Source organism: Enhydra lutris, unplaced genomic scaffold (genome assembly GCF_002288905.1).
Source record: "Enhydra lutris kenyoni isolate GAN:26980312 unplaced genomic scaffold, ASM228890v2 scaffoldscaffold81, whole genome shotgun sequence".
Taxonomy (NCBI): domain Eukaryota; kingdom Metazoa; phylum Chordata; class Mammalia; order Carnivora; family Mustelidae; genus Enhydra; species Enhydra lutris.
Window position 1 is genome coordinate 1,947,272 of NW_019154165.1, and position 27,507 is coordinate 1,974,778.

Sequence of the window (27,507 nt, forward strand, 5' to 3'; positions counted from 1 at the left end):
GAGGAAGAGTAATGGGACCCAGATCACACACCTACCTAACCTAGGACAGTGGCCAGGTCCTCTGACCAGCCATGCAGAGTAGAGTGATAAAGAAGGTGGGAAAAGGCAGGAAGGGAACTATAACATACAGGCTTGAGAAAAAGGAGGGAGGGGCCCAGCTTGGCTGTAGCTGCGAGTCCTAGGAAAGGAGGTTGGAAATAAAGGTCTGGGGCAAATTTTGGAAGGCCCTTAATATACCTGATCCAGTAGCCCCTGAAGATTTGAGAGTAGGGAAGTGACACATCAAAAGAGCCTTAGGAACATTAATCCACCCTCATATACAATGGGATGATCATGTGGAGTGGGATGGGGTGGATTTGAAGGCAAACTTAAAGCAAAAGTACAAGCTCAAATCCTTCAGGATCCATCGCTGACTCTGGCTCTGGTGAAGCTGGTACTTCACACCAGAGCTCCCTGCTTCAGGGAAGAAACTCACCTGCATGAAAGTGTCTACTGTCCTCATCCACCAGATCTCTGCTCAGAGTCACTGCGAATGGGTGATTTCAGCGAGAAGTTTGTGTTTTTCTACTCGCCATCGAGGCTCTCTTTTTTACATTCTCTGTTAACACCTTTGTACACACAGCTCAGTGCATTTCCCAGAACTAGTTCCAAGATTTAGGCTTCTACCTGCAGTTCAGTGGTCTGTGGCTGGGCTGGAAGCTGCAGAGTAAAACCCACTATTTCCCCACATGCAGGCCCAAATGAAATACAGAAGGCAGTAAAAGTGTACAGAGTGAAATTTCCACCTACTTTCCAAATTTCTTAAAACAGGAGTCTTAAGAAATCAGTATCAAATTATTTGAAAATCCAAATACCCAAACTCTGACATAAAGCCCTTTATCTCCCTCAATTTATACACTCGAAGCAGTAAAGAGGGAGGCTGGGCCAGCAGATCAAGGAGACACTCTGCCCAAGAGGTTTTTTCCTGGCTCTGTGTCACAGGATCACATTTGAATGCATTTGCCCCGCATTCGAAACGGAGTTTCCTAAAGCAAGGAAGGCATTCTGTAGAATGTTCCTACAAAGACGTGCACGGTGAAGACCTTATTCCAAGTGACAATGAGAAACAATGTCATTCTGGGCTTCAAAGATTAAAACAAATGTAGTAAGGAAAAGAACAGAACTTAGATTAAGCACAAATTAGTTTGGGGAGGGAAGAAGGAAGATGTGAAAATGAATTAGGAGATTAGGATGAGGCTGTAAACACTGGGAGGGAGAGCTTACTGGTGATAATCCAGGGACAGATTCTAGCACTTCACAGAACCATGTCTGACCTTTGCCAACAGCAGTAAGAAGCTGTAGCACATATGATCAAGTTGATATAAACACGTCTTCTGGATGCCAGGAAGCCAATTATTGGTCATTTTTTAAACATCTGAGATTGAAATGAAATTAACATGCTAGGTCACTTCCAAGAGGAATTTCATATCCCTTACTGTACTAAGACACATGTGCCATGAGCTAAGTAACGACGAGGTGAGTGTGGGTTGCAGTCACCGGGAAGTCGGCAGCGAACACCACACACCGGCAGCGGCGCCGTCTGCTTTGCCTTTACCCACAGGCACAGGGACCTTTTACAACTTTTCTTTCAAAAATACAAGTCAACATAAAAACAAACTGCTTTCAAATTTTTGTGCTGTTTCTTTTTCTTTTCTAACACATTTTGAAATCATTGCTTCTTCTTGCTATTTGTTGATTACTTTTTATTTTTACATTTTAGACATTAGATACTGGTTTTCTTTATTTCTTTTTCTTTTCTTTATTTATTTGAGAGAGAGAGTGAGAGAGATCACAGAGGGAGAAGGGGAAACAGACTCCCCAAGGAGCAGGGAGCCCGATGCGGGACTTGATCCCAGGACCCTGAGATCATGACCTGAGCCGAAGGCAGATGCTTAATCCACTGACCCACCCAGGCGCTCCAAGATATTGGTTTTCAATAGCACTCACCTATCCTTTTGCCCCTGTCCTCCCAATTTAGTTATATCACATTTTGGGGGGATAAACAATATTTAATTTTACATTATTATATAAGCAGTGTCCATAGATGACTACCCTTCCTTTCCCATAAGGTTTTTCTATGGCTTCTTTCCTGCCAGAAATACTTTATTTTTATCTGATTATTTTTCTACATCCCTATTATTTTGTAGTTTGTCCAACCCAGAGGTCTATTTAGATTTACTTTTTTTCTTTTTAAAAAAACTTTATTTGACAGAGAGACACAGTGAGAGAGGGAACACAAGCCAGGGGAGAGGGAGAGGTAGAAGGAAGCTTCCCGCCGAGCAGGGAGCCCAATGAAGGGCTCCATCCCAGGACCCTGGGATCATGACCCGAGCCAAAGGCAGACGCTTAACTGACTGAGCCACCCAGGCGCTCCAGATTCACTGTTTCTTTCTATTACAGCAAAATATTTGAAAGCCAAAATATTTGAAAGCAGTTTCCTTTGTAGAACCAGAAAAGAGAATAGGAAAAGGATTAATTTTTTGGGTATATGTTACTCTAGTATTTGAGATTTTATACTATTCCTATGCATTAAATTTCATTAAAAATTAAATTAATATAAGCTCATTATGGATTATTTGAAAAACGTGAAGTCTAAAACCAGAAAAATCACATTTAATATAACTCAGAACAGTTCTTCATATTGTTGGGATACTATATAACATTGTGTAATAAGTACACAGAAAACAGATTTCACTGAGATGGAGACATGGTGTATATGTACAATTTGGCAACCTTAGTTGTCACTTGAAATTATATCATTAATATTTCCCATATCACTGACTACTCATCAAAATTAATATTCTTAAGGGGCACCTGGGTGGCTCAGTGGGTTAAGCCTCTGCCTTCAGCTCAGGTCATGATCTCAGGGTCCTGGGATCGAGCTCCACATCGGGCTCTCTGCTCAGCAGTGAGCCTGCTTCCTCCTCTCTCTGCCTACTTGTGATCTCTCTCTCACTCTCTCTGTCAAATGAATAAATAAAAAAATCTTAAAAAAAAATTAATATTCTTAAAAGATGATACAATATCCTTAAGAATGCTTAAGGATATTCATTAATTAAACAAGTATTTTTGAGTATCTAATATGCTCAGGCACTCTTCTGGGTGTTTAAGGGGGACAAAAAAGGAAAGAAGTACCTGGCTTGAGTCATTTACTTCTGGTAAGGAACATGTTTGGCTCTAAGTTCTCCGGCAAACAAGGCCAAAAAAGGGCTGTTTTCCAATATAAAGTGGTCCCCAAGTTTATTTGGATTTTGTTTGATGGATTTGTGTGGATGAGGAACACTGAACAACCAAATAAAGCTTGTTTTTAAACTATGATTTTGTTAAAGACATAGCCACACATTTGAATTTGAAATGAAAGAAATGAATTTGAGATTCTGAACCATAACGTCGTTCTCAGTTGAGAATGTAAAATGAATGAACAAGAATTTCCTTTTCTATCAATCAGAACTACAAATGGAAAAAGCTTTGCAGGACATCAGAGCCTCAGAAGTCTCTAAGTTTACTTCCAGCTCTAGCATTTCACGAGTTCAAGTCGTTCCTAGGTCTTCTCTACCAGGTTAAACATACCCAATTCCCTCCCCAGTCCTGCCACTGTCATGATGGTGATTTCTTTTCCAAATCCACAATGTGGATTTTCTTTAAATCCATTTTCTCTCTTTGGCTGCCAAAATTTTATTTGACTACAAGCTAGAAAACATCCTCAGAGATGACAGAGAGCAGGCCCAGAGGTGCACAGGGCCTCATCTAGAGTTGTGTGGTGGGCGACTCTCACACTGGGACTCTTAAATCTCAAAAATTTCATGAGGTCTAAGTCACAGTCACATTACAACCTCCTCCTAGAAAGCTAATTCCCACTTGGCTATGTCTTAAAAAATACCTTTCTTCTATTATTTAAACATTCACTTTGTCTGCACTGTGTTCGATAGTGGGAGACACAGAAGCAAGGTTAAATCTTGGCCTTGGAGTGTGCTGGCCAAGTATGTGGTAGTGAGAGGCAGGAAGGCGAGATAAGCCAAGGCCTAAAAGCATTCAGAGAGAGCATAGGTCACACCTAACTGGGGGAAGCTATGAGGGAGGGGTTGACTTTTGAACTGGGCCTCAGTGAAGGTTCAGGATTTCAAGAGAAACATGGGGACACACCCTTCTGGCTAGAAAGAACAGCGTAAGCAAAGGCTTGGAGGCAAGCAACCCAGGGTGTATCGTGGGGTCGGCAGCACCCAATTTGGCTGTAGTGCAAGGCGCTTGGTCTGCAGTCCAGCTAAGGAGTTTGGCATTCGCTTGGTAGGCCTTGTGAGACCGACTTCACAGCCTCGTCTTTTTTATCGTTACCAGCCTAAACTTTCATGTGGAAGGTACAATTAAAAGAGAACAAGGGGTGCCTGGCTGGCTCAGATGGTAGAGCACATGACTCTTCATCTCAGGGTTGTGAGTTCAAGCCCCACATTGGGCAAAGGGTGAAAGAAAGGAAGAAAGGGGGAGAGAGAGAGAGAGGGAGGGAGAGAGAGTGAAAGAGAGGGAAGGAGGAAGAAGGAAGGAAGAAATTAAAAGAGAACAGGCTGAATAGTAAACTGAAACCACCTTTCAAATGATGTATATTTCATGTAATCAAAAAAAGTATGTAAATTAGACCTTAATGAATTTGAGGGGCACCTGGGTGGCGCAGTTAGTTAAGCGTCCAACTCTCGATTTTGGCTCAAGTCATGATCTCAGGGTTGTGAGATCAAGCCCCACTTGGGCTCCGTGCCCAGTGTGGAATCTGCTCCAGTTTCTCTCTCCCTCTGCCCCTCACCACCCCGTCTCTCTCTCTCTCTCAAATAAATAAGTAAATGAGTCTTTAATAATTTTTTTAAAACTTTAACTTTGAAAAAGTATAGACCACCTATGTGAGATCTTTAAGAAACATGCTAAACTGTGGCCATCTAGCAGTGACGATCTCTCTTAGGAACAGCCTAGAACCTAAAAGTGACAGGGACTGGCTCCTTGCTACAAATGCCTCAAGCTGGAACTGGTAAGAGGATGAAGGTACACCTTTCTCCACACATGGATATATCCTCCTATCCACCTTTTATCCTTAGGGCAAGCACTAGAGAAAATCAAGGCAGATACCATACCACCCCCCCTTTTTTTTAATTTTATTTTTTCAGTGTTCCAAGGTTCATTGTTTATGTACCACACCCAGTGCTCCATGCAATCCATGCCCTCCTTAATACCCACCACCAGGCTCACCCATCCCCCACCCCCTCCCCTCTAAAACCTTCAATTTGTCTCTCAGAGTCCACAGTCTCTCATGGTTGGTCTCCCCCTCCAATTTCCCCCAATTCACTTTTCCTTTCCTTCCCCTAATGTCCTCCATGTTATTCGTTATGTTCCACAAGTAAGTGAAACCATATGATAATTGACTTTCTCTGCTTGACTTATTTCACTCAGCATAATCTCCTCCAGTCCAGTCCATGTTGCTACAAAAGTTGGGTGTTCATCCTTTCTGATGGAGGCGTAATACGCCATTCTATACATGGTCCATTCATCTGTTGAAGGGCATCTTGGCTCCTTCCACAGTTTGGCTATTGTGGGCATACCATCACTTTTAAATCCCTTTTAAATCAGACAGAACCACTGTCCTGAAACTGAAATCCTATACATGGAAGGCCCAGATGATACAGCAACAAAACTTTTCAACCTCTGACTTAAAAAAAGTGAGCAGAAAAAAAGAAAGCCAATACCTGTCTCCAGACACCTGAAACCACATTTAACCGCTCTGGTACCTTGGTCCCACCCCATGTATGTGAGTTTATTGACAAGAAGGTGTGCTGGGAAACTAGAAGCCTCAGAAGCCCCTTATTCTTTCTGTGTCTAGATAAAAAGGACTTCATGAAAGCCTCTGAGTTGACAACTGGTTGGTTCAGAGGGAAACACTATGTCAGGAGAGAACAAAGCTATGGAAATATTACCATCTACAGCCTAAGATCACAGTAAGTGGTCTACATAAAAGATTTTTCTTCAACCCTGAATATGTTCCTCCTTGGTTATGGCCACGTGCCTCTGTGAAGCCAGGGAAAGCCAGATCTTGGGTTTTCTTGCAACTTCTTAAACATTACGGCCAGGCCAGAAAAACAGCAACCTCTCTTGAAGCAGGACAAAGACTGGCCCAGAAGAAATGTGGCATGTAAAAACAAAGTGAAAGTGGGCAACGAAGCTGCCTTCCGGAACCAAGTCACACCAGCAGGAAAAGCAGATGCTCACTTCCCAGGGTCTGCAGGTTGGGGTTCCCGAGCTAGGCTTCAGCATGGCAGCTTGAAATGCCACTGCCTATCTTCCTAAGGAAAAAGCACTGCCAAAGGTCTTGAAAGATATGTTGTGTAAGTGGTGACCTTTCAAACAGTATCCCCTAAGAGCTGCATGCACCTGCCCACATAATACACGTGCCCTGGGGGACTTTGCCTAATCTTCCCTTCAGCTGGGACCTCACTGCCCCACCGGAATGCAGGAAGATAATCAGCTCCAAGTAAACAGATTACCAGGCCAAAGTCTCTGCAGTTCAGATCCTAAATTGTGCAGTTTGGGTCTAAAAGATCCAGAGAAATCAGAAGAACCTGGCACAGCCACCTCAGCGTCTTGGTGAACAGGAATGCAAAGAAAATGGCTACTACCAAGGAAACTGGTCAGGCAGGTTTCTCCAAGCAAAATAAACAAGAGCACTTCAGCCTCAAAGACCAGTGGCTGCTCCTGCTGTGCTCACCTAGTAGCTCGCCTACCCCTCTGCCCGTGGTGGCTCTGTATGGCCTGGGGAGGTGGGGGTGGGGGGGGCTCTGTCAGTCTCCTCTCACCTGCATCAGCTCCCCCGAGTCCCACCCTTCTCTGTGACCCTGCTCACTCCAAATTTCTTTCTTCCAAATTCATACTATGTATACTATGAATACATACTAGTATGTATTCATCCTAAAGCAATGGCCTTTCTTAATGTTTTCAATTTAAGGTTATTTAACTCTTGCAGTCTTAAAATCTTAAAGTCCAAAAATCTTGCAGTATATCATCAAAGGGAATCCCTTTGCAGACCAAGGCAGTGTCTGATGCTCACGAATGGTGGAGGAGATCAGGCTAGGAGAGTGGGGTACAAAACACCCTCCCAGTTACTCTCCAGGTGCTGTGCCTTTCCCTCCCATGCCAGCTGGGGTATAAGACACTGCTTTCTTCCTCTGGACAGTGCTACAGGCTGAATGGTTGTGTTCCACCAAAGCTCATACCTCGAGGCCCTAACCTTCCAGGTGATGATATTTGGAGATGGACTGGGAGGTAATTAGGTTCACATAACATCTTGAGGGAGATAGTTCCCCTACGAGAAGAGGAAGAAACAAGGAGAATCTCTCTCCCTCTCTCTCTCTCTCCTTGCATGCACCCAGGAAAGGTCAGGTGAGGACAGAGCAAGAAGGTGGCCATCTACAAGCCAGGAAAGTTGCACGAGGGGTGTTGCTCACCAGAACCTGAATCTACTGGACTTCCAAGTGTCCAAAACTGTGAGAAATAAACATCTGTTGTTTAAGCCACCCAGTCTATGGTACTTTGTTACAGCAGCCTGAGCTTCAGAATGTACCAGATAAAAGGCACATATTATTTGAAAATTGAGCAGCCCCTCTCTTGGCTGGTCCATGTGAAGCATGCACTGAGAGTCATAAAGCAACAGTCACTCATCAGCTCTTGACCTTACTGAGAGAGCTAAAATTGCTAGCAGCTTCCGCAAGGCAACCTAAAAGCCCAAACTTGAGTACTCAGGTTGATACAAGATGGGTCATCTCAAGAGGCACGAGTGCCCTTGATAGCAAGTCAGGTCTTTGTGGCTCTGTGCAGAAGGGAACATGGAGAACAAGGAAGGGCGCTGTTGTCTTTAGTCTACTTCAAAGTCTCAGGCCTTAAAGGTCAGTTATGACGTTAGACGGGCAGTCAAGGACCAACTGCCCTGCAGTGTATGAACATTTGGGGTCACAACACCTGTTGGGTCAGCTGAGGAGATTATAAGCACAGGTCCAGGAATGCTCTTTGGAGAATGTGCTCTAGCAACAGGCAGTTCAAGAACCACTGACATAGGAAAAATCTGCCCCACCCTCTGGTAGCCCGGAACACAGAGAAATTGCTATTGCTTTTTAAGATGTGTATTATTATCACCCCCAAATTCTGTCAGACAGTGAAGCCTGCCAGAATCACCTCACTGGCATTTTAATCCACTACTGAAACTCATTAATGAACAAGACAAAGTCAGGCTCTCCTAAGCACCATGCTGGGCTATAAGCACAGAACAGTTGCACAATTAATGTCTGCTTAATGATGAGACGGAGCCTTTTCTGGCCCTCTTTGATGATCAAGCCAATCTTTTTTTATTAAGATTTTATTTACTTTTTTGACAGAGAGAAACACAGTAAGAGAGGGAATAGAAGGAGGGGGAGTGGCAGAGGGAGAAGGAGGCTCCCTGCTAAGCACGGAGCCCCCATGCGGGGCTTGATCCCAGGACTCTCGGATCCTGACCTGAGCTGAAGGCAGACCCTAACCAACTGAGTCACCTAGGTGCCCCCAAGCCAATATTTCTGACACAGTTTCCGGAATGGAGACTACAGATGCCCGACATGATTTCCTTCCTCGAGTGGGAAGCAGACCGGAATGGTAGATGGCCAGCCGGGAGGCCGGGACTCCCCAAAGGTCTGCCTGATGTTGTCCTGTGGCTGTGAAGAATGTACCCAGCCTGACCAGAAGAGACTGTAAATGTTCATTCTACAAATATACTCTCAGGCCTCTTGGCAGCCTTTGGAGAACAAGGTCATTCGTTCATTCATTCAAGAAACAGACAAAAAAAAAAAAAAGAACAAACAAGTTTAGAACTTGGAGGGTCCGTGGAACTCTCACCTACCCTGTGTCTTTTCGTACTCCCTTCACATCAGAATGACCTGAATTAAACACCCCAACCACCCTGATCCTGAGCAAGAGGCTCAAGAGAGGCCTACTTCTGTGAACTTTTCCAGTGTGGAGGGCAAATTCACTAGCAGAGCAAAAGCCGTAGTGTGGGCAGAAAGATGGGCTCCGCTCATCCTACGTATTGAAGGATCTACACCATTGAAGAGATGAGGCTACTGTGGTGAAGGCTGGGGAAGGCCTTTCCATTAAGTCACTAGTGATCTTAAAACCAAGTCACATTCTCTGAACACTGCAATCTTTCCTTCTTTCCCGTTCCCAGCTCCCCTGCTCTGCAAACCCCATCTCCTCTCTCCTGTTAGTACAGCTGCAGCTCCCTAGGGCTCCAACTGCTATAGGCTCCGTGACACTATCAGAGAGTGCTGCTTGCTTGGCAACCCATGCACACCAGAGAATAATAGACACTTGGGAGAAGGGAAGGGAGAAGAAACATATCAGAGGGGAAACAACAGCTAAAAGAATCAGAGGTGAAACCCCAACCGAAAAGGTCTCTTTTCACTCAAACCACCTGCTGCGCAGTGTCTTCTGTATAGCTGGCAAGCTGTCGAAAGGCAGGACCCACATCCGCTGCTTCCTTGAATCTACCTCCACCACCATGCCCCGTGTCTCCGTCCTGTGCTTTCCTGATTTCCACATAATAGGAGCTACCATAAGTGTCATGTTAGGTTGTTCAAGGGAAACAGAAATAAATAGCTACTGTGACAAACAACTGGTTATTCCTGAGTGTTCTGATTGCTTATTAAAAAAAAAAAAGAATACATTTCCCCAAACCCATTGACTCCAAAGTGATAAAAGAGGATCCTGGGGATCTGTATTTTTTCTAGTATGCCGGCTGATTCCTAACAGCAAGTTTGGGAAATGCTGAACGACCCACACTCCATGGTCAGAACAACCAGGTTGAAATTCCAGTTTTGGAACTTTTTGGCCGTCTAACTGGAGTCTCTGTTTTCTCATCTGTAAAATGAGAATAATGTCTACTTTGCAGCATTATTTAAAGGACTTTAACCAGGGTACCTGGGTGGCTCAGTGGGTTAAAGCCTCTGCCTTCAGCTCAGGTCATGATCCCAGGGTCCTGGGATCGAGCCCCACATCAGGCTCTCTGCTCAGTGGGGAGCCTGCTTCCCCCTCTTTCTCTGCCTGCCTCTGCCTACTTGTGATCTCTGTCAAATAAATAAATAAAATCTTTTTAAAAAGGCTATAAAGAAAATAAAGGACTTTAACCACAATTTAAAGAGGGTCACAAAGCCCCTAATGCATAGATGTTCCCTGTTTGTTTCCCTTTATCCTGAAGACATCAAAGAACTACTGAAAACTTCTGATTGGATTATGTCCAGATTGTTGCTTTAGCTTCAAGCCCCTTTTAAAACATCCAGGCAAATGGCAAATGGGTGCCTGGCCCCTCCTGAAACACCTCCAGTAACAGAAGATCAAATTTACTACCTCCGGAAGCAGTCCATTCCATTTTCAGACAGTCTTAATCATCAGCTCTTTTTTTCCTTCTGTGGAGCTCAGATCTGCCTTGGGTGACAGAACAAATCTAATCCCTTTTCCACATGATAGGGTGATGCAATTAACTTCGATAAGGAAATTGAGGAGCAGCAGGTGTGGGGGGGGTTCAATTTTGAACACACTGCTTATTTGAGGCACTGGGAGTGCAGCTTCATGCACATGTAGTTGATATGTGCATGTAGTTCAGCAAGTAGTTGATATGCAGGTCTGGGGTTCACTAAAGAGATCAGGGATGTCATTTATACAACAGGATCGCCATCTGTGAAAATAAATGACACTGCTATTTTGGGGGGCAGAGCTAATGAAAGATATCGAGGAATAGTTAGCAAGGTAGGAAGAGAGCCTTTAAGGAAGCAAGCAGGGAATTCATGGGAACAAATGTGGTGAAGAGGTCAGACCAATGGCAGAGAATCAGTGAACCAGTCATTGAATTTGATGACTAAGAGGTCACCATGGGTCCCTGACAGCGTTGGGCTTCTGCTCCTCCAGAGCCTTCCGGAGTTGCTTGGAACCATACCACCATGCTGAAAAGCAGACACATACTTCCTTTCCTACTGAAAGAGAGGTGATTTGAAGACATAGCAGGAGCAAGTACAGATGACTCCACATTTCCCAACCTGGATTTAAGACGGGCTTCTCCAAATAGGGCTCCCAGGCTTCTATCTTTTGGTGAAATGCTGCCTAGTACAATCCATCCTGGATATGAACCACAGTAAAGAGCTCTCTTCTCCTGTGTTTAATACTGCATTTGCCCAACTTACTGACTGCTGATTTTGCACACAATGAATTAACATCTCAGGGAACTAGGGTTTCCTGGCACATAATTTGGCACATGTGGTGAACAGAAGAGAGACAATAGTTTAAGGGACTGTTGGTATCAAGGGAAGTTTTTTCTCTCTTCTTTTAAGAAGGAAGAAACTTGAATATGTTTACATGCTAACGAAAAGGAACCAAGTGCAGAATGAAAGAACGCCAAACAGGCACGAAAGGGAACAGAGCAAGCCAGGCTCTGGTAGGGGGTTAGCTTAGCAAAAGACCTCAGCTCACCGCTTTAGCCTCATAAAACACTTCCCTTGACTAAGTCTAGTGATCACAAATGTTTGTTATTTGAAAGCGTACTTATTTTCCTCAGAGGACACCGAAGTTATCTAGATAAGGTTAAGAGCAGATTATATAAACCATATAAACGGATTCACTAGAAACAGAGCACAGTGTTCGCCCTCCTCCCCAGAGTCAGACGCCATGTATCCCTTTCCCCAGGGTTAGGGAAGAGGGTGTTCCAGGTCTTCTAGGTCTTCGAGGTCAGGAGCTAATGCCCCACTTCCCCTACCCAGGCAAGGATAGGTGGAGAGAGGAAATCTAAAAATAAAGCTCTCCGAAGAAACTGTCTTGCCTAAAGAGCAGCTTCCCACGCACCCTGGAGTGCCACATCTGCGGGGGCTGGCAGCATGGGAACGGAACAATCCTGACCAAGTCACTTAAGTATTACCCTTTTGCTGGGGGCAATAGTACATTTCTGCTTCCCCCATCAGTGGCCCGGTGTCTAGGCTACAGAGCCAGAGCAAGGCCATAGTGATGGAAAACAGGAAACTGAAAAGATCACCAGTGACTAGTACAGCCTTCCTCCAGCTCTCCTCCCTTCATAGCAGTAGATGATCAGGGCAGAAGTTAAGAAAGCTGCTATCAGGGGCGCCTGGGTGGCTCAGTGGTTTGAGCCTCTGCCTTTGGCTCGGGTCATGATCTCAGGGTCCTGGGATGGAGTCCCACATCAGGCTTCCTACTCAGTAGGGAGCCTTCTTGTCCCTCTCTCTCTCTGCTACTTGTGACCTGTCTGTCAAATAAATAAATAAAATCTTAAAAAAAAAAAAAGAAAAGAAAGACAGCTCTTTTGAACAAAGAGTCAAGCTGAATGTTCATTTTTTTAAAAAAAGAACCATGAAGGGTTCTAGTGGGCTTCCTGGGCTCCCTGGGCTCGGCTCCCTGTAGTTGGGCCAGGGACTACCCACTGAGGGAAAAGAAAATCAAGTACTGGGAGCCCAGCTGCACTTAGCATGTATACTCACTGGCTATCCTCAAGTCCAACCACCAAGACAGAGCAGCTGTTCCACTGCCAGGCAGTTAGCAAATGTAGCCTTCCCTCCTAACCGCCCAGCAGGTATCAGAGGCCACTAGAGAAAGTCCAATCCAAGAGTTTAACACCTCTGGCTCAGGGGGAGTAATCCCAGCACCTCTTACTCTAAGAATTTTAACCTTGGAGAGATACAGTGTATGTGCACCACACTGGAGTTTCGCCAAGAAGCTAGGGCAGGAAGAAAACTACCCCTACTTCTACAAGTTCTACAAGGAGGCCAGAGTGTTCACTTAGCAGTCCAACTCCCCAAGAGGTTTGTACTTTGACCTGCCAAAGTATTAAAATGTGCTTCAGGGGTCAAAAGCTCAAGCTTGCTCAGTATCTCAGAATAGCTTTCGGCAGCAAGACAGTCAATGCTATATATCCGTTCCCTCCACCCACCCTTCCTGGGGCCCATACACCATCCCATCCCAAGTTCCATGATTCAGATACAGCAGACCTGCACAGCAGGGAGGAAAAAAACACCGTTTTAAAAAAAAATCCCAGAAACAGCAACCTGTCAGTTCTTTGGTCTCTTCCAAGAGACCCTGTACCAGAACGCAGTGATAGTTGATAAGCTCAGATACAAATGCTGATGTCTACTATGCATATGTGGAGGGGGGGAATGCCAAGTTTTCTCCTCAAATCACAGATTGCCGGCAAAGTACTCTGAACATCTGAGTGCTGTTTGAATGCTGACTAGCAACAATCACCCAGCAGTCTTTTACAATTAGAGCAAACTGAAATTTTCTCGTACTGAGTCATTCATGAGCAAAGAGGAAGAAGCCAGCTCACTCACAGAAAGGAGAGCCACTGACCATAAAGTACCCAACCTGAGCATTCAGTACTGGGAGCGCACACTCCCTAGCACTCTAGTTCAACAGGAAGAGCTGGGTCGGCATAAAGCTCTCCTCACGTAGCCTGAGGCCTGCTGCTCAGAAGTGTGACTTACCTGACATACAAAGACCTCTTCTCACTTGTTCGGAGGGACCCAGAACCAGAGCTCATGCTGCTGTTCATCATTTGTTCTCGCAAGTCATGTATCTTCGATTCAAAGCGACTGTACTCTGTCAGGGAGACAAGGGAACAGACAGGAGAAGAATGAACCCAAGGAGCTGCACCAAGCCTGCGTGCCAGTGGCTGAAGAGCCAGAAGGACACTGGGCTTCAAAGCAGCCAGAGGCAGCAGAGTCAATCTTTGCTTTGATAAGCAGAGTCCCTCCTCCAAGCAGAGACAGACAGACGTCTTTCCACTCACCGACCAAGAGAAGGAAGAAACACACCTGTAAAAGGAGTAACATTTGGACATATCAAATGGAAAAAAGCTTTTTATCTGCCTTGAAATCTCACTGATCCTTCAAAGAAACAATTGGAAAGAGGTTCCAGCTCAGCCTTCATAAATCTTTAGAGCAGGCACTAAGGCCCAAGGAGAGCAGATGGGGAAGGAGACTTTCCCAAAAAAGTGGATTGCAGAGAACAGATGGCCCTGAGACACTAGGCGGAGGGGCTGGAAAGGACCTGAGGCCATTATATCATGGTTAGGCCACGAAGACGATTTGTTTCTAGATGACTTTTTTTTTTTTTTTTTGAGGGGGAGATTGGAACCCAGTACACAAAGGTAAAAACAAACAAACCTCAGAATCAGATGAGGAGATGACAAAGCTCTCCTGGGTTATTTCCCTTTCAATAAACAGGGCCTTTGGCTTTGGTAACAAACAGAAATTCTCCCAAACTTAGAACTTTGCTGTCACCTTTCTCCTCCTAAATCATCTAGTCCGTGGGGTTGTAAGTCCATATGCCCAGCCTTATACCGCACTACCACCACCATCACAACAGCCCTGAAACAGCCTTACCACTCTGGAAAGGCAACTACACATTTACACCCAACTGAAAACCTGATAGAGGAAAATTAATCCTAGCTGCACAATTATTATAAAAGGCTTTTTTAAAAAAAAATAAGGATGCTTTGCTGTGACATTCTCCTAGCACATTTAAAAACTCACATTTATTCTCCTCACAACAATTTTTAAGGTCTGTAATTGCTGCATAAAATGGGATATATCTAAAGCACAGGCTGTGGAAATGGGAGAAAGCAGGCATACCTCATTATGACAAGATTTCAAAGGAAGACAAAATTTATAGTAGGGGTTGAAGGTTGTGGAACTGTTTTGAAAAAAACAAACATTTCCAGTGAAAAAGAATTCCACAAAAGCATTTTCATGCACCACAGAGGGCTGGCAAGAAGCATCCCCATCTAGTCTGTATGACTCTACAGGCAGAAAACAAAACACCTGTTCCAACACCTGACACTCCCCTGCCCTCAGCAAAGCAACCTGACCTTCAGCTGGGTATAAAGGGAAATGTTAAAAAGCCTTAAGGGGGGGATGGAGTTTTAACTCACAAAATATCCTCAACAAAGTTTATTTTTTTTCACTCTGGTACCAATGAAGCCAACTGGTTAAATTCGTGTGTTCTTTCATCCATCACACACTGGTGTTGTGGTGATTTGTCCTCATTACCTACTCCCGGCCCTGAAATCCTGCAGGAAGCAGTTAAGTCACTGACTCACCCATTAAGTGTTGGGGGAAAACGACAGCAGCTGGACAGAGTCCCCGTTCTGAGGGTTACAAGGCAACACATCAATATCAATGAGGCATCACGATCTAAACGTAGAGGGTGGTGACGGGTCTGTCATAGAAGCCCTGGATGGCCCAAGGGTGCAGCAGCACGGCTGTCTACCTCTCTGCTTGCCCAGGGAAATGACCCTACTCCAGGGCTCAGCCCTCCACCCCAGGCCTCTTGTTGGCTCCTTTCTGGTCTTCCTCCTCACTCACGTGCTAGCAGGAGAAGTTAGTGAGACAAAGAGATTTCTGACCAGGCAACCCTTTCTTTCTTTCTTTTTTTTATTTTTAACATTTTATTTATTTATTTGACACAGAGAGATCACAAGTAGGCAGAGAAAGAGGAGGAAGCAGACTCCCTGCGGAGCTCAATCCCCTGGGATCATGACCTGAGCCAAAGGCAGAGGCTTTAACCCACTGAGCCACCCAGAGGCCCCCAGGCAGCCCTTTCTTGGGGAAGATAAAGTAGAAGGCATAAACATGCATTGAACCCAGAAAAAAAATATACCACATATATCCCTAAGCCATTCCCCCCCTCTTGCAACGTGTTTATGTATTCCCTTCTTTGGAATTGACTTGCCCGCTGAACTCCAACTTAGCAGCAGGTCATGGCAGTTGCTTAGTAACTAAGTTTCTTAAAAAATCCTTTAAAAAACAACCACCAAACCACTATTTCCTCAAAGCTCCTAATCCAAGGTTGATAATGCTGGGCCAGAGGGCCCACTTAAAATAGACTACAGAAAGAGAACAAGGCTGTTGCTTTAAGGAATCCACTTTCTGCTTTCTATGTGCTGCTAGCTTTCAGGTCTATTAAATTGTGTTTTATTCATTTTTTTCCCATTCAGATGATCCCCTTAGAGTGCCAGCTGCTCATCAGTCTCTGGCTTTTATTTGTAGAATTATCCAATGTCCACTAGGCACAGAGTAGCCTCTGAACAAATGACTGCTGGGTAAATGAGGAGGAAATTAGAAAACTGTGCCCAAGTTGATGGTTCTGTTCTCAAACTAATAAACCTAATGGTTTATTTAACTGATGGCTGCCAGCTTCACTGAGGGCTTGGGAAGGTAGCTGAGAAGTATTATTTTTTATTATTTTATTATATTTTATTATTAATTTTTTAAATTTCTTTTCAGCGTAACAGTATTCATTGTTTTTTGCACCACACCCAATGCTCCATGCAATCCGTGCCCTCTCCAATACCCACCACCTGGTTCCCCCCCCCCCCCCCCCCCCCGCCCCTTCAAAACCCTCAGATTGTTTTTCAGAGTCCATAGTCTCTCCTGGTTCACCTCCCCTTCCAATTTCCCTCAACTCCCTTCTCCTCTCTAACTCCCCTTGTCTTCCATGCTATTTGTTATGCTCTTACCATTTACTTTTATTCCCAAAGCTAACTGTTGGGAGTAATTGGGGTATACGATTTTTAAACACCCTTTTGTGATGTTAATAATCCACAGTGGGCATCTGATTAACAGACTTTGTTTATAACAAAGAAAAATAATAAATCTAACAAAAAATACTTAGAATAGTCTTAAGATAGACAGTACCTCATCTTAATACTAGAAGCATCATTTTCCAAGGACAGAAACTTCACTTAAAAAGCATCTGAATTCTAAGACCTCATGGTCCTCCTCCCCTTCCACTTATAACTAAGGAAGCCATCGCTGGAAGGTATCTCCGAGGCTGGTCACTGCCTAGTCACTGCCCACCAGACCAGCCTCTAACCCAAAGGGTGCGCTTCAAATAGGCTACTTTAAAGAAACAACACTTACTACCTAACTCTCAAGTCTACTAAACTATGTTTTATTCATTTTTTCCCATTCAGATGAACCCAACCATTTGTGACCCACAAAGATATCCACATTGAGTCATTGCTCCCTGGTTCCCTTTGCTAATCATGGAGAGAGAAATTAGGGGGGTGGGGGCACAATCAGACGTCATTCCCTGAAACAGGGTTCCTCACTGACCACCTGGGGTACCTCTCAAAGAGCAGGATTTTGGATCCAACCCCAGACACACTGACTCAGAATCTATTGAGCAGGCCCAGGAATCTGCATTTTTAATCAAGCATCAAGGTGATTCTGATGTCCAATAAGGTTTAGAAACTGCTGGTCTTGACTTACAAAATTGAGTTTTGTTTTATTAGCTCAGGGAAAAGGTAAGGAAAGTATCCTGCAGCATGTATCAAAAGGAAGATAGGGCCAGAGGTCTGGAAAACTCTCGAAAAAAAATTGCTAATACAGTTACAAAGCCTGCAAGAAAGGAAAGTGCTAGAGGCTTCTGTCCAACGTGCCTGCAAAGAAAGCTGATGAATTCACATTTTTTTAAATGAGAGTAGCATATGATTTTTAGAAATCTTTAACTTTTTCCTTTAGATATTCATGTATCACTTCCCCTATCCCATTACCCAAAGGTAACCAGTTAATATTTCTAGCATGTATCCTTCCAGACTTACTTCCATGTATATACTGTTTATATACATATACCCATGACTCACACAGAGTCACATAAATCTACTTTTTTTATCCTCTGATAGGTCATGAAAATCCATGTCAGTACATAGAGATCTAGCTCATTCTTTTTGATAGCTGCATAGTATTTCATACTATGGACAGACCATAATTTATTCAGCCATATCCCAACTGATGTACTTTTAAATTGTTTATAATTTTTAATATTACCACCAATGCTGCACTGCATATTTGTATGAACACTTCTATAGAATAGATTTCCCAAAGTAAAACTGCAGGGTCAAATTATATGCACACAAAAACATTTGATTGGCACTACCAAATTGAACCCCAACCTTCTGAAATCTTTATGACTGGAGGTTGAGGACAAATTGCTATTCTAAAACTTCCAGTAGCTTTTCCATTTCTGAAGAAGTAGAGGCAGAATTTACCTTTGAGGACAGATTGATCTTTTGTTTGGGGAAAAAACACTTCAATGAACCTTTTGGTTTTGCAAAAGTAAGGCAAAACTATAATCTGGAATAGACAAAGACAAAGAGGAACCTCAAATATTCCCTCTGCATAATCCCAGAAAAGGTTAGCCTCCTGTGGGAGGAGTTGCTGGTTCAAAGGACTTGTCCTACCACCTATATGATGCTGTATAGACACTCTGGAAATATCTACCTCTAGACTTGACCACTCTGCCTCCCCCTACTTGATGACCTCCCTGTTACTATAAACAAAACCCCCTTTCCTCTGCACACAACTAGTGTTTCCTCAAGTTTTGCTGATATTTGTTCCTAATTGCTTCCTCAATCCACCGCTTTCTTTCTAACTTCATTGTTGTTGCCTTAGTGATTTTTTGCCTCTTCACTTTCTCTTGACTATCCTGAGTGATGGAAAGAAGTTACTGAAAGATTTTAAGTAAAGGAATGACTTGATCCGGGTGTGTGTGTGTGTGTGTGATGTGGGCTACTGAGGGGAGATAAAATGTGGTTGGTGCCTCACATGTAATTTTAAGTTTAGCAGCAGAGGACCATGCTTCCTCTTTTTGTCTAGCCCCTACAGCCCACAGTATAAGTAGCTCCCGCTTTTACATCTCAAACCAGCCACCCCTCAGCCTATGCTCAAATATGTCCAATGTTGGGAAACTCTCTATTCCTTCATTATTTTTTTAAAAACATTTTTTTAAATTTATTTGACAGACAGAGATCACAAGTAGGCAGAGAGGCAGGCAGAGAGAGAGGAAGGAAAGCAGGCTCCCTGCCGAGCAGAGAGCCTGATGCGGATCATGACCTGAGCCGAAAGCAGAGGCTTTAACCCACTGAGCCACACAAGCGCCCCTATTCCTTCATTATTTAGTCTAATATAAGTCTAATAAATAGACAACACTATTCAAGAGAAAATTCTTGGTTTAAGGGCCATCTCTTTTGCCAGCTGGTCCTAATTTTGGTGTTTAAAACAACATATAAAATATGATGGATCTCTTCTTCAGAACAGTATGAAGGAACAGTTTAAAGAAGGCCAAAGAACTGGGAAAGTCTGGAGCAGGTTCCAAGAATACTGAATAAGTTTGAATAGAAGGTAGAGTGTGGACAGGGGAAGGCAGCGGTGATGGAAGGTTAGGGACCAGATTGTAAGAGTTTGAGATAAGCCTTTCTTGTTAGGCTAGGGGAGCCACTGTTAAATGTTTAAATAGGGACGTGATACAATCAGAACTAGGTTTTGGGGGAAAATTGTTCTGGGAATGTAATATAGAATGGAGGACAGAGAGAAAGATAACAGAGACCAAGAACCTCTTCTACTGGTAGAGACAATGACTTGAAAGGCCTGACACAGCAGGGGGGCAACTGAAAATACAAAAAAAGGGACAAGAATCAAGAAATATGTTGGAACCAGAAGAGATAAAATTTGACATCTGATTGGATGAAGGGATCAAAAGCAACTTATGAGTTTTTTCTGAGAGACCAGGAAAAAGTGGGATAATATCAGCAATAGTCATCATGTCCTCAAAATAAGCTATCCCTTCTCCAGGCTAAATATTGTTACTTTCTTAAGTATTCTTCACCTAACATGGTTTCCAGACCCTGTACTACTTCTCCCTTTTAAAATCTCGTGCCCAGAATTTGTGGTGATATCATTTCCTTTACAAAATTATAAGCTCCTTGATGTGGTTTTTTTTTTCCTTCTCGAAGTTTGGCAATCAGCACCTTGTTGAGTCAACAAACTTTTATTGAATGTGTTAATTCATGATAAAGATCTGACAGGACAAACCTGGACTCTTAATTCTCAAGTTCTGGCTCCTCAGGAACTAATTAAGAAAAAATACAAAACTTTCCCTTTCCACCCACCCCAAAATACTAAAAACTGACCAACAAAACCACAAACCATTTATGCAAAACACTGACATGTCAGAGGTTTCAGGATCTACTTAAGAGCCTAATAAAGCATCAACGAGGACTGAAACTACGATGTTCACTAATATGAACTGGACACACATCCAAGCCTCCAAATCCATCTCCCCTCTAATAAGACTTTGCTCTCAAATCCCTCTCCCATTCCCCTTGCTTGTGGTTCCCTCTCTCACTGTCTCTCTTTCTCTCTCTCTCTCTGTCAAATAAATAAATAATTTTTTTTAAAGATTTTATTTATTTATTTGACAGACAGAGATCACGAGTAGGCAGAGAGGCAGGCAGAGAGAGAGGAAGGGAAGCAGGCTCCCTGCTGAGCAGAGAGCCGGATGCGGGGCTTGATCCCAGGACCCTGAGATCATGACCTGAGCCGAAGGCAGAGGCTTAACCCACTGAGCCACCCAGGCGCCCCAATAAACAAATAATCTTAAAAAAAAAAAAAAAAGATCTCTGTGGGTGTGGAGGTAAGTATATGAATAGCCAAACAGCATGTTTCTAGGAATCACAAACTGGTCTCTAGAAAAATAATATGAAGTTTATTACTTGCATTAGTTTTTAATTATGGGGCCTACTATTTAAAGAATCTAAGACCTCTAAAACTAGACAGTTCCTCAGGTCCCTTCTAATTTTGACATAATTATGATTTTATGACCAAATCAATGAGGCCCACAAGGAATCAAACCTAGGACTAGTCTAATTTTAATTTTTAAATATGAGCCACAAGGGGGAAATCTTCACATCTGCAAATAATCCTAAATTCTCTGGGTCAAAAAATAGTATCAAATCAATGGGTAGAAATTGCAAAAAAAAAATTCTTAAGGCTATGTGAGAGGGCAGAAAAGTGGCAAAGAGGCCTCAATATGAGCAAATATTGCTTGAAGAAAAGTAATTTCAGCTATACTTTTAGAACAATGGGCCCAGAACTATGACTAACCCAGAACAGAAACCTCAGTGTCATTGTTCTGGTCCCTGCATCGCCGCAATGTGCTTCCTCAGCCATACACACACACACATAGCCAGGGTTCTGGATAGCATCCTGACACTGGAAATAAAACAGAAAACAAGACATGCCAGATCAGCATGCCATAAAAGATTCCAATTTATACCTATTGACTGGATGTTTCTGTCCCCCAAAAAGCTTACCGAGGTTGCAAGAAGAGCTACTTAGCAAAAGTGCTATAGTATATAAAGGTTTCATGACATTCAGCCGCCTGGTCTGAAATGCGTAGAGTGATAAACGCTTTGATTTCACATCAGGCAAAGAAAAGGTTATTCACAGGACCTTACCATTGGTCCTTCTCACTTATCCCAGATGATCCAAGAGATCAGGGTAAAAACCTCAACTAGGACCTTTTCTGTTTCAAAGGAACTTCATGTAGCACATTCAAATGCGGGATTAGGGGCGCCTGGGTGGCTCAGTGGGTTAGAGCCTCTGCCTTCAGCTCGGGTTGTGATCTCGGGGTCCTAGGATCAAGCCCCGCATCGGGCTCTCTGCTTGGCGGGGAGCCTGCTTCCTCCTCTCTCTCTCTGCCTGCCTCTCTGCCTGCTTGTGATCTGTCAAGTAAATAGATAAAATCTTTAGGGACGCCTGGGTGGCTCAGTTGGTTAAGCAGCTGCCTTCGGCTCAGGTCATGATCCCAACGTCTGGGATCGAGTCCCACTTCGGGCTCCTTGCTCGGCAAGGAGCCTTCTTCTCCCTCTGCCTCTGCCTGCTATTCTGTCTGCCTGTGCTCGCTCTCTCTCCCTCTCTCTCGGGCAAATAAATAAATAAAATCTTAAAAAAAATAGATAAAATCTTTAAAAACAACAACAAACAAACAAAAAAACAAATGCCGGATTAACAAAGCCTTTAGCTCCTTCAATCCATAAGCCAAACTGTATACAAGAAGCACCCCAAGACAAAACAGCTCATCCAGAAAACATGAGAATGAAGACAAAATATACCTTTCCCTGCTCTCAAAGCAGCGGGCAATCTTGTTCCTAACAATCTCTTCCACTTAACAGAGATGCTGCAACACAGTGATTGAAATACAACATTTTACAACTAAGCTTTCTAACTTGAGTTAATGTAACTGATTTCTACTTTTTACCAGGTCGACTGAGAGTCTAGAGCAAAATGTTCTTTACAGTAGTCCCTCTGACAGGATCACAAATCTACTGACAATCTTTACTGGGGTTTCGACTGAATCTTTTGAGTCAAGTTTCTGTGGGAGGAACCCAGAAAATAAGACCTAGAGAAAGATTCTTCCTGTTACTGTGGTCATCTGTGGTCATTTTTCAGTAATGGATAATCCCAGAGTAAAATATCATAGAACAGAATAAGATACCAAAATCCAAATTGTGTATGTGTGTGTCTGTGTGTGTAATAAAGGTGGCACTTCAAAACAGTAGGGAAGGGGCGCCTGGGTGGCTCAGTGGGTTAAAGCCTCTGCCTTCAGCTCAGGTCATGATCCCAGGGTCCTAGGATCAAGCCCCACATCGGGCTCTCTGCTCAGCAGGGAGCCTGATTTCCTCTCTCTCTCTGCCTGCCTCTCTGCCTACTTGTGATCTCTCTGTCAAATAAATAAATTCTTTAAAAAATAAAAAAAGTGAATTCCAGGCAGGTTTAAGTTTCAAGTGTGAAAACAAAAATCATTAAATAACTAGGGGTGCCTGGGTGGCTCAGTGGGTTAAGCCTCTGCCTTTGGCTTGGGTCATGGTCTCAGGGTCCTGGGATCGACCCCCACATCAGGCTCTCTGTTCAGTGGGGAGCCTGCTTCCCCCTCTCTTCTCTCTGCCTGCCTCTGCCTACTTGTGATCTCTGCCTGTCAAATAAATGAATAAAATCTTTTAAAAAATATTAAATAACTAGAATAAAACAAAAGTGAACATTTACTTGTTAAAGGCACAAAAGAGAACACTGACAGACTTGACTACATAAAAACATAAAATATCTGTACATCAAAATAAAGTAAAAAAACTACAAACTGGGAAAAATCTTTAATATACATGACAAAGAATTAATATTCTAACTACCTTTAAGCTTTTACACATCAATAAGAACTTATGAACATACCTCAATAGGGAAATGGACAAAAGGTATGAACAGGCAATTCACACACTCACAAAATGACAGTGAACATATACATGCACACACACACGCATGTTCAACTGTTATTAAAAAAAGAAATAAAAATTAAAATATGAGTCAAATAACACTTTTTACCTGTCAAATTAATAGAGATTAAAAAAAAATAATGCTCCATGTTTAGCAAGATCTCAAACTATACACCCTCTATACTGTGGAGGTGGAGACCAATTTGGCAAAATACATCAAGTCTTAAACATGTTCATACTCTTTCGGCCAATAATTCCATACCAAGGAATTCGTTCTGAAGAAGCAATATCAGATTCACAAAAAAAGCCTCATACAAGGATATCCATCAGTGTTATTTATAAGATAAAAAACTGGAAACAACCTAACGTCCACCAAAAAAGGGAACAGTCACATGAATTAGAGCATACACATGATGAAATATTATTTAACTACTAGAAACCATTTTAGTTTGATATTCATGACATACAGCAAGTTAAAAGAAAGGATACAAAACTCTTTAAATCAATGATTCTAGTCTTGAAAGAGATACATACATATAATATGATATATAAAAGTTTGGAGGGAAATAACACCCAACACATACATACACATACAGACACAAACTGGTTATTTCTGGAGGTAGTTTTACAGATCTGATTTTTTTTTTTTTTACTTTGTGTTTCTCTGTATTTTCCAATTTGTTATAAATCTAAATATAATACAAAAATAAATATAATTTGAAGAGAGGGGGAGGCAGACTGAATAGGACAGGCCCTAGAACAAAGCCAGGACCTACACATCCACTACAAACTCCCCTCCACACTGCTCCTGGCTCATTCATCGTTTTCCTTTGGGATTGATCATTCAATCAGTTGCAGACAAATACCCTTAGACATATTATTACTATTATCACCTCACCATTTTATCCAAGAGTGGACCAAAGGCAGAGGGAGAAGCAGGCTTCCCCATGGAGCAGGGAGCCCAATGGAGGGCCCGATCTGGATTCCAGGACACAGGGATCACACCTGAGCCAAAGGCAGTTGCTTAACCAACTGAGCCACCCAGGTGCCCCTAAATAAATCTTTAAAAAAATAAATCTAGTCTGGAATTTAAGCCAAGGTTTGCAAAATTCTTCCTCCTTTGTGAAAATCGAAAGAGCATGTATGTAAACCAGACCCTTAATGTATACATTTATACAAAATATATTAGTTTTCTTATTTGGGTCTATTCAAATTTTTATCACTTAATTTCATCAAGTGGAAAAATCCCCAAATCTCTAGGGCCTTTGTTTTTTTTTTTTAAAGATAGCCAATGATATCTTGATTCAGTGAAAAGTAAACAAAGGTCCATTTCAAGAGAATGAAAGCCTTATCACAGGAAAGAAGAGGGGAACACAAGACCCTTATTAAAGCAAGACAGTTATTAGCTCAAGATTTTGTGATTCAATAATAGTCTAGGTACAAATAGAATTGTAAATTGAATTTTCGACTCAATTCCATTTATCTGACACAAAATTTGAGGTAGAAGAAACATTAAAGATCATTTTGCACACTCCCCTCATTTTACAGATCAGAAACTGAGGCCCAAAGAGATTGATTAGTATAAGATCACTCAGCTAACTTAAAGATAAAGTGGGAATTAGGACACCCGGGTGGGCTCAGGTGGTTAAGCACCCAGCTCTTGATTTCAGCTCAGGTCATTATCTCAGGGTTGTGAGATCGAGCCCCACATCAGGCTCCATGCTTAGGGAAGATCCCCCCTTCTGCACCCCGCCAAAAGATAAAGAACTAGAATCCAGGGCCTTGGCTCCTCTTCCAAGATGATTCCCATAGGATTAATGACTTAACATTTATACACATACACACACACATACACTATACACACACACACACACACACACACACACACACACACACATTATTTTTATATATATTCCTAACGTAGGTAAGCAAAAACGGTACTTGTTCAGTGACCGTGACAGGCCCAAATTATTCAACTTCTCCTATTTCTCTTTAAAAGAATAAAACAATTTCCCTATTATAGAATATAAGGCTAAAACTTCAAACAAATCAACTGTAAATAACAGGGTCAAGATTTCAACAAGCAATACACCGAATTAAAAGGAAATCTCAAAGAGCTGTAACTAAGTAAGTAATTCATATTCATTCCTATATATTATTATAGTCATTCTATCCTATCAGGAAAACTGATGTTTTATAAGATTTTGTCTCAAACCGTCTAACAAGGAAAAGAAAGGACCTGCCTGGCAAGGTGCAGAATGCTTTGCCAACTGTAGCTACCATGTCCCTGGGCTACATGGAAGACAGAAAACCCCAGCATAAACCATCTGTATATAAAGTTCAGCCCAGTAGGCAAAACTGGAAATAAAGCTAATATTTTTTTCTCTTCTAAGTTTCTCTCCTAAGTTTATAAACTTTAGGGCTGGCCTAAAAGGGTCACTTTGGGAAAAAGTTTGGCAGTTCCTCCAAAATGTTAAATGTTAAGTTACATTATGACCCTGCAATTCCATTTCTAGGGATGTGTGTGTATGTATGTTATCTCCAAGAAAGTTGAAAACAGGACCACACAAAAACTCGTCTATGAATGTTCACAGGAGTATTTGTAAGAGTCAAAAGGCAGAAACTCAAATGTTCATAAGGTGATGAGTACATAAACAAAATGTAATAAAGCCATGGGGTGGAATATTATTCACCCATAAAAAAGGAATGAAGTACTGATACATGCTACAACATGGATGAACTTAGAGAGCATTATGCTAAATGAAAGGCAGCAGACACAAAAGACTACAATATGGTATGATTCCATTTATATGAACCGGCCAAAAAACGTAACTTTATAGAAACAGAAAGTAGATTAGTGGTTGCCTAGGACTAGGGGAGGGGAGAAGTTGGAGGAAATGGGGAGTGACTGCTAATGAGACAGGCTCCTTTCAGGGCTGAGGAAAATGTTCTAAACTTAATTGTGGTGTCAGTTGTACCACTCTGAACATTCTAAAACACACTGAACTATATGCTTTAAATGAATGAACTGTTGGGTATGTGAATAAGCTGTGGTTTTTTTTCTGTTTTTTTGGGGGGGTTGGGCCCTATCACTTATCAGGTCAGCATTCCTAACTAAAATTATCTACACCAAAGCATTCAGCCCCTCCAGCACTCAGCGATAAGAGTGAAAGGTAGTCCCTTATCCTCCGGTTCCCTTCTATCACCTGATTAATAACATAGTTGGCCTGCTCTGGTCTCCAGTCAATTTAGAAAAGAAATAGGGTGAGAATCGAATCAGGGGCTGGAGCAAAACAAAAATGAATGGTAAACAATAAGCACATGAAAAGATGCTCAATGTCACCAGCTGCTGGGGGAATGCAAATGAAAACCCCAAAATATTTCAGACTCACCAGGATGGCTAGAATCAAAAAGACTGACACTAATAAGGGTTGGTGAGGATGTAGAGAAAGTGGAACCCTCATTGCTGGTGAGAATGTGAGGTTGGTGTAGCTGCGATGGAAGACAGCCTAGCCATTCCTCCAAAGGTTAAACACAGAGCTGCCATATGAGGCAGTAAGTATACATACCCAGAAGAAATGTAAACACATGTCCATGCAAAAATTTGCATATGGATGCTCATAGAGCATTATTCACAATTGACTCAAAGTGGAAACAACCCAAATCCGTCAACTGTTGAATGGATAAACAAAATATGTTGTATGTATATAATAGAATATTATTTGGTCAGAAAAATAAATGAAGGCCTGGTACATGCTACAACATGCAGGAACCTTGAAAACACTATGTTAAGTGAAAGTAGCCAATCTCAGAAGACCATACAGTATATGAATCCAGTTATATGAAATGTCCAGAATAGGCAAATCCATAAGAGACAGGAAATAGATTAGTGGTTGCCTAGTATTCAGGGGGATGGGAAGTTTGGGCAGGGGGGTGATTATACCTAAAGGGTACAGATTTCTTTCTGGGTTGGTGAAAATGTAAAATTGATTGTGGTGATGGCTGCACAACTCTGTGAACATTCTAAGCACTACTGAATTGTACTCTTAAGTGAGCAAACGATAAGGTCATTAAAAAATGAATGATAAATACTCCATTTCCCTTGAAGAAATGAGAAATGCCTACTTACTGAATTAATATTCTTTTTTAAAAAATATTTTATTTATTTATTTGACAGAGGTCATAAGTAGGCAGAGAGGCAGGCAGAGAGGGGGGGGAAGCAGGCTCCCTGCTGAGCAGACAGCCCGATGTGGGGCTCGATCCCAGGACCCTGAGATCATGACCTGAGCCGAAGGCAGAGGCTTAACCCACTGACT

General features: G+C 42.5%; 1 protein-coding gene across 6 annotated transcripts in view; it reads right to left on the reverse strand.

Annotated features, from left to right (window-relative positions):
- Nucleotides 1-27,507, reverse strand: part of LOC111161008 (discs large MAGUK scaffold protein 3) — a 54,898-nt gene that overhangs the window by 12,813 nt on the left and 14,578 nt on the right. For all 6 annotated transcript variants that reach the window (XM_022524437.1, XM_022524435.1, XM_022524433.1 and 3 more), the window contains one exon: nt 13,569-13,683. In XM_022524437.1, coding sequence (XP_022380145.1) covers nt 13,569-13,683 — 115 coding nt within the window. The remainder of the gene's footprint in view (nt 1-13,568; nt 13,684-27,507) is intronic.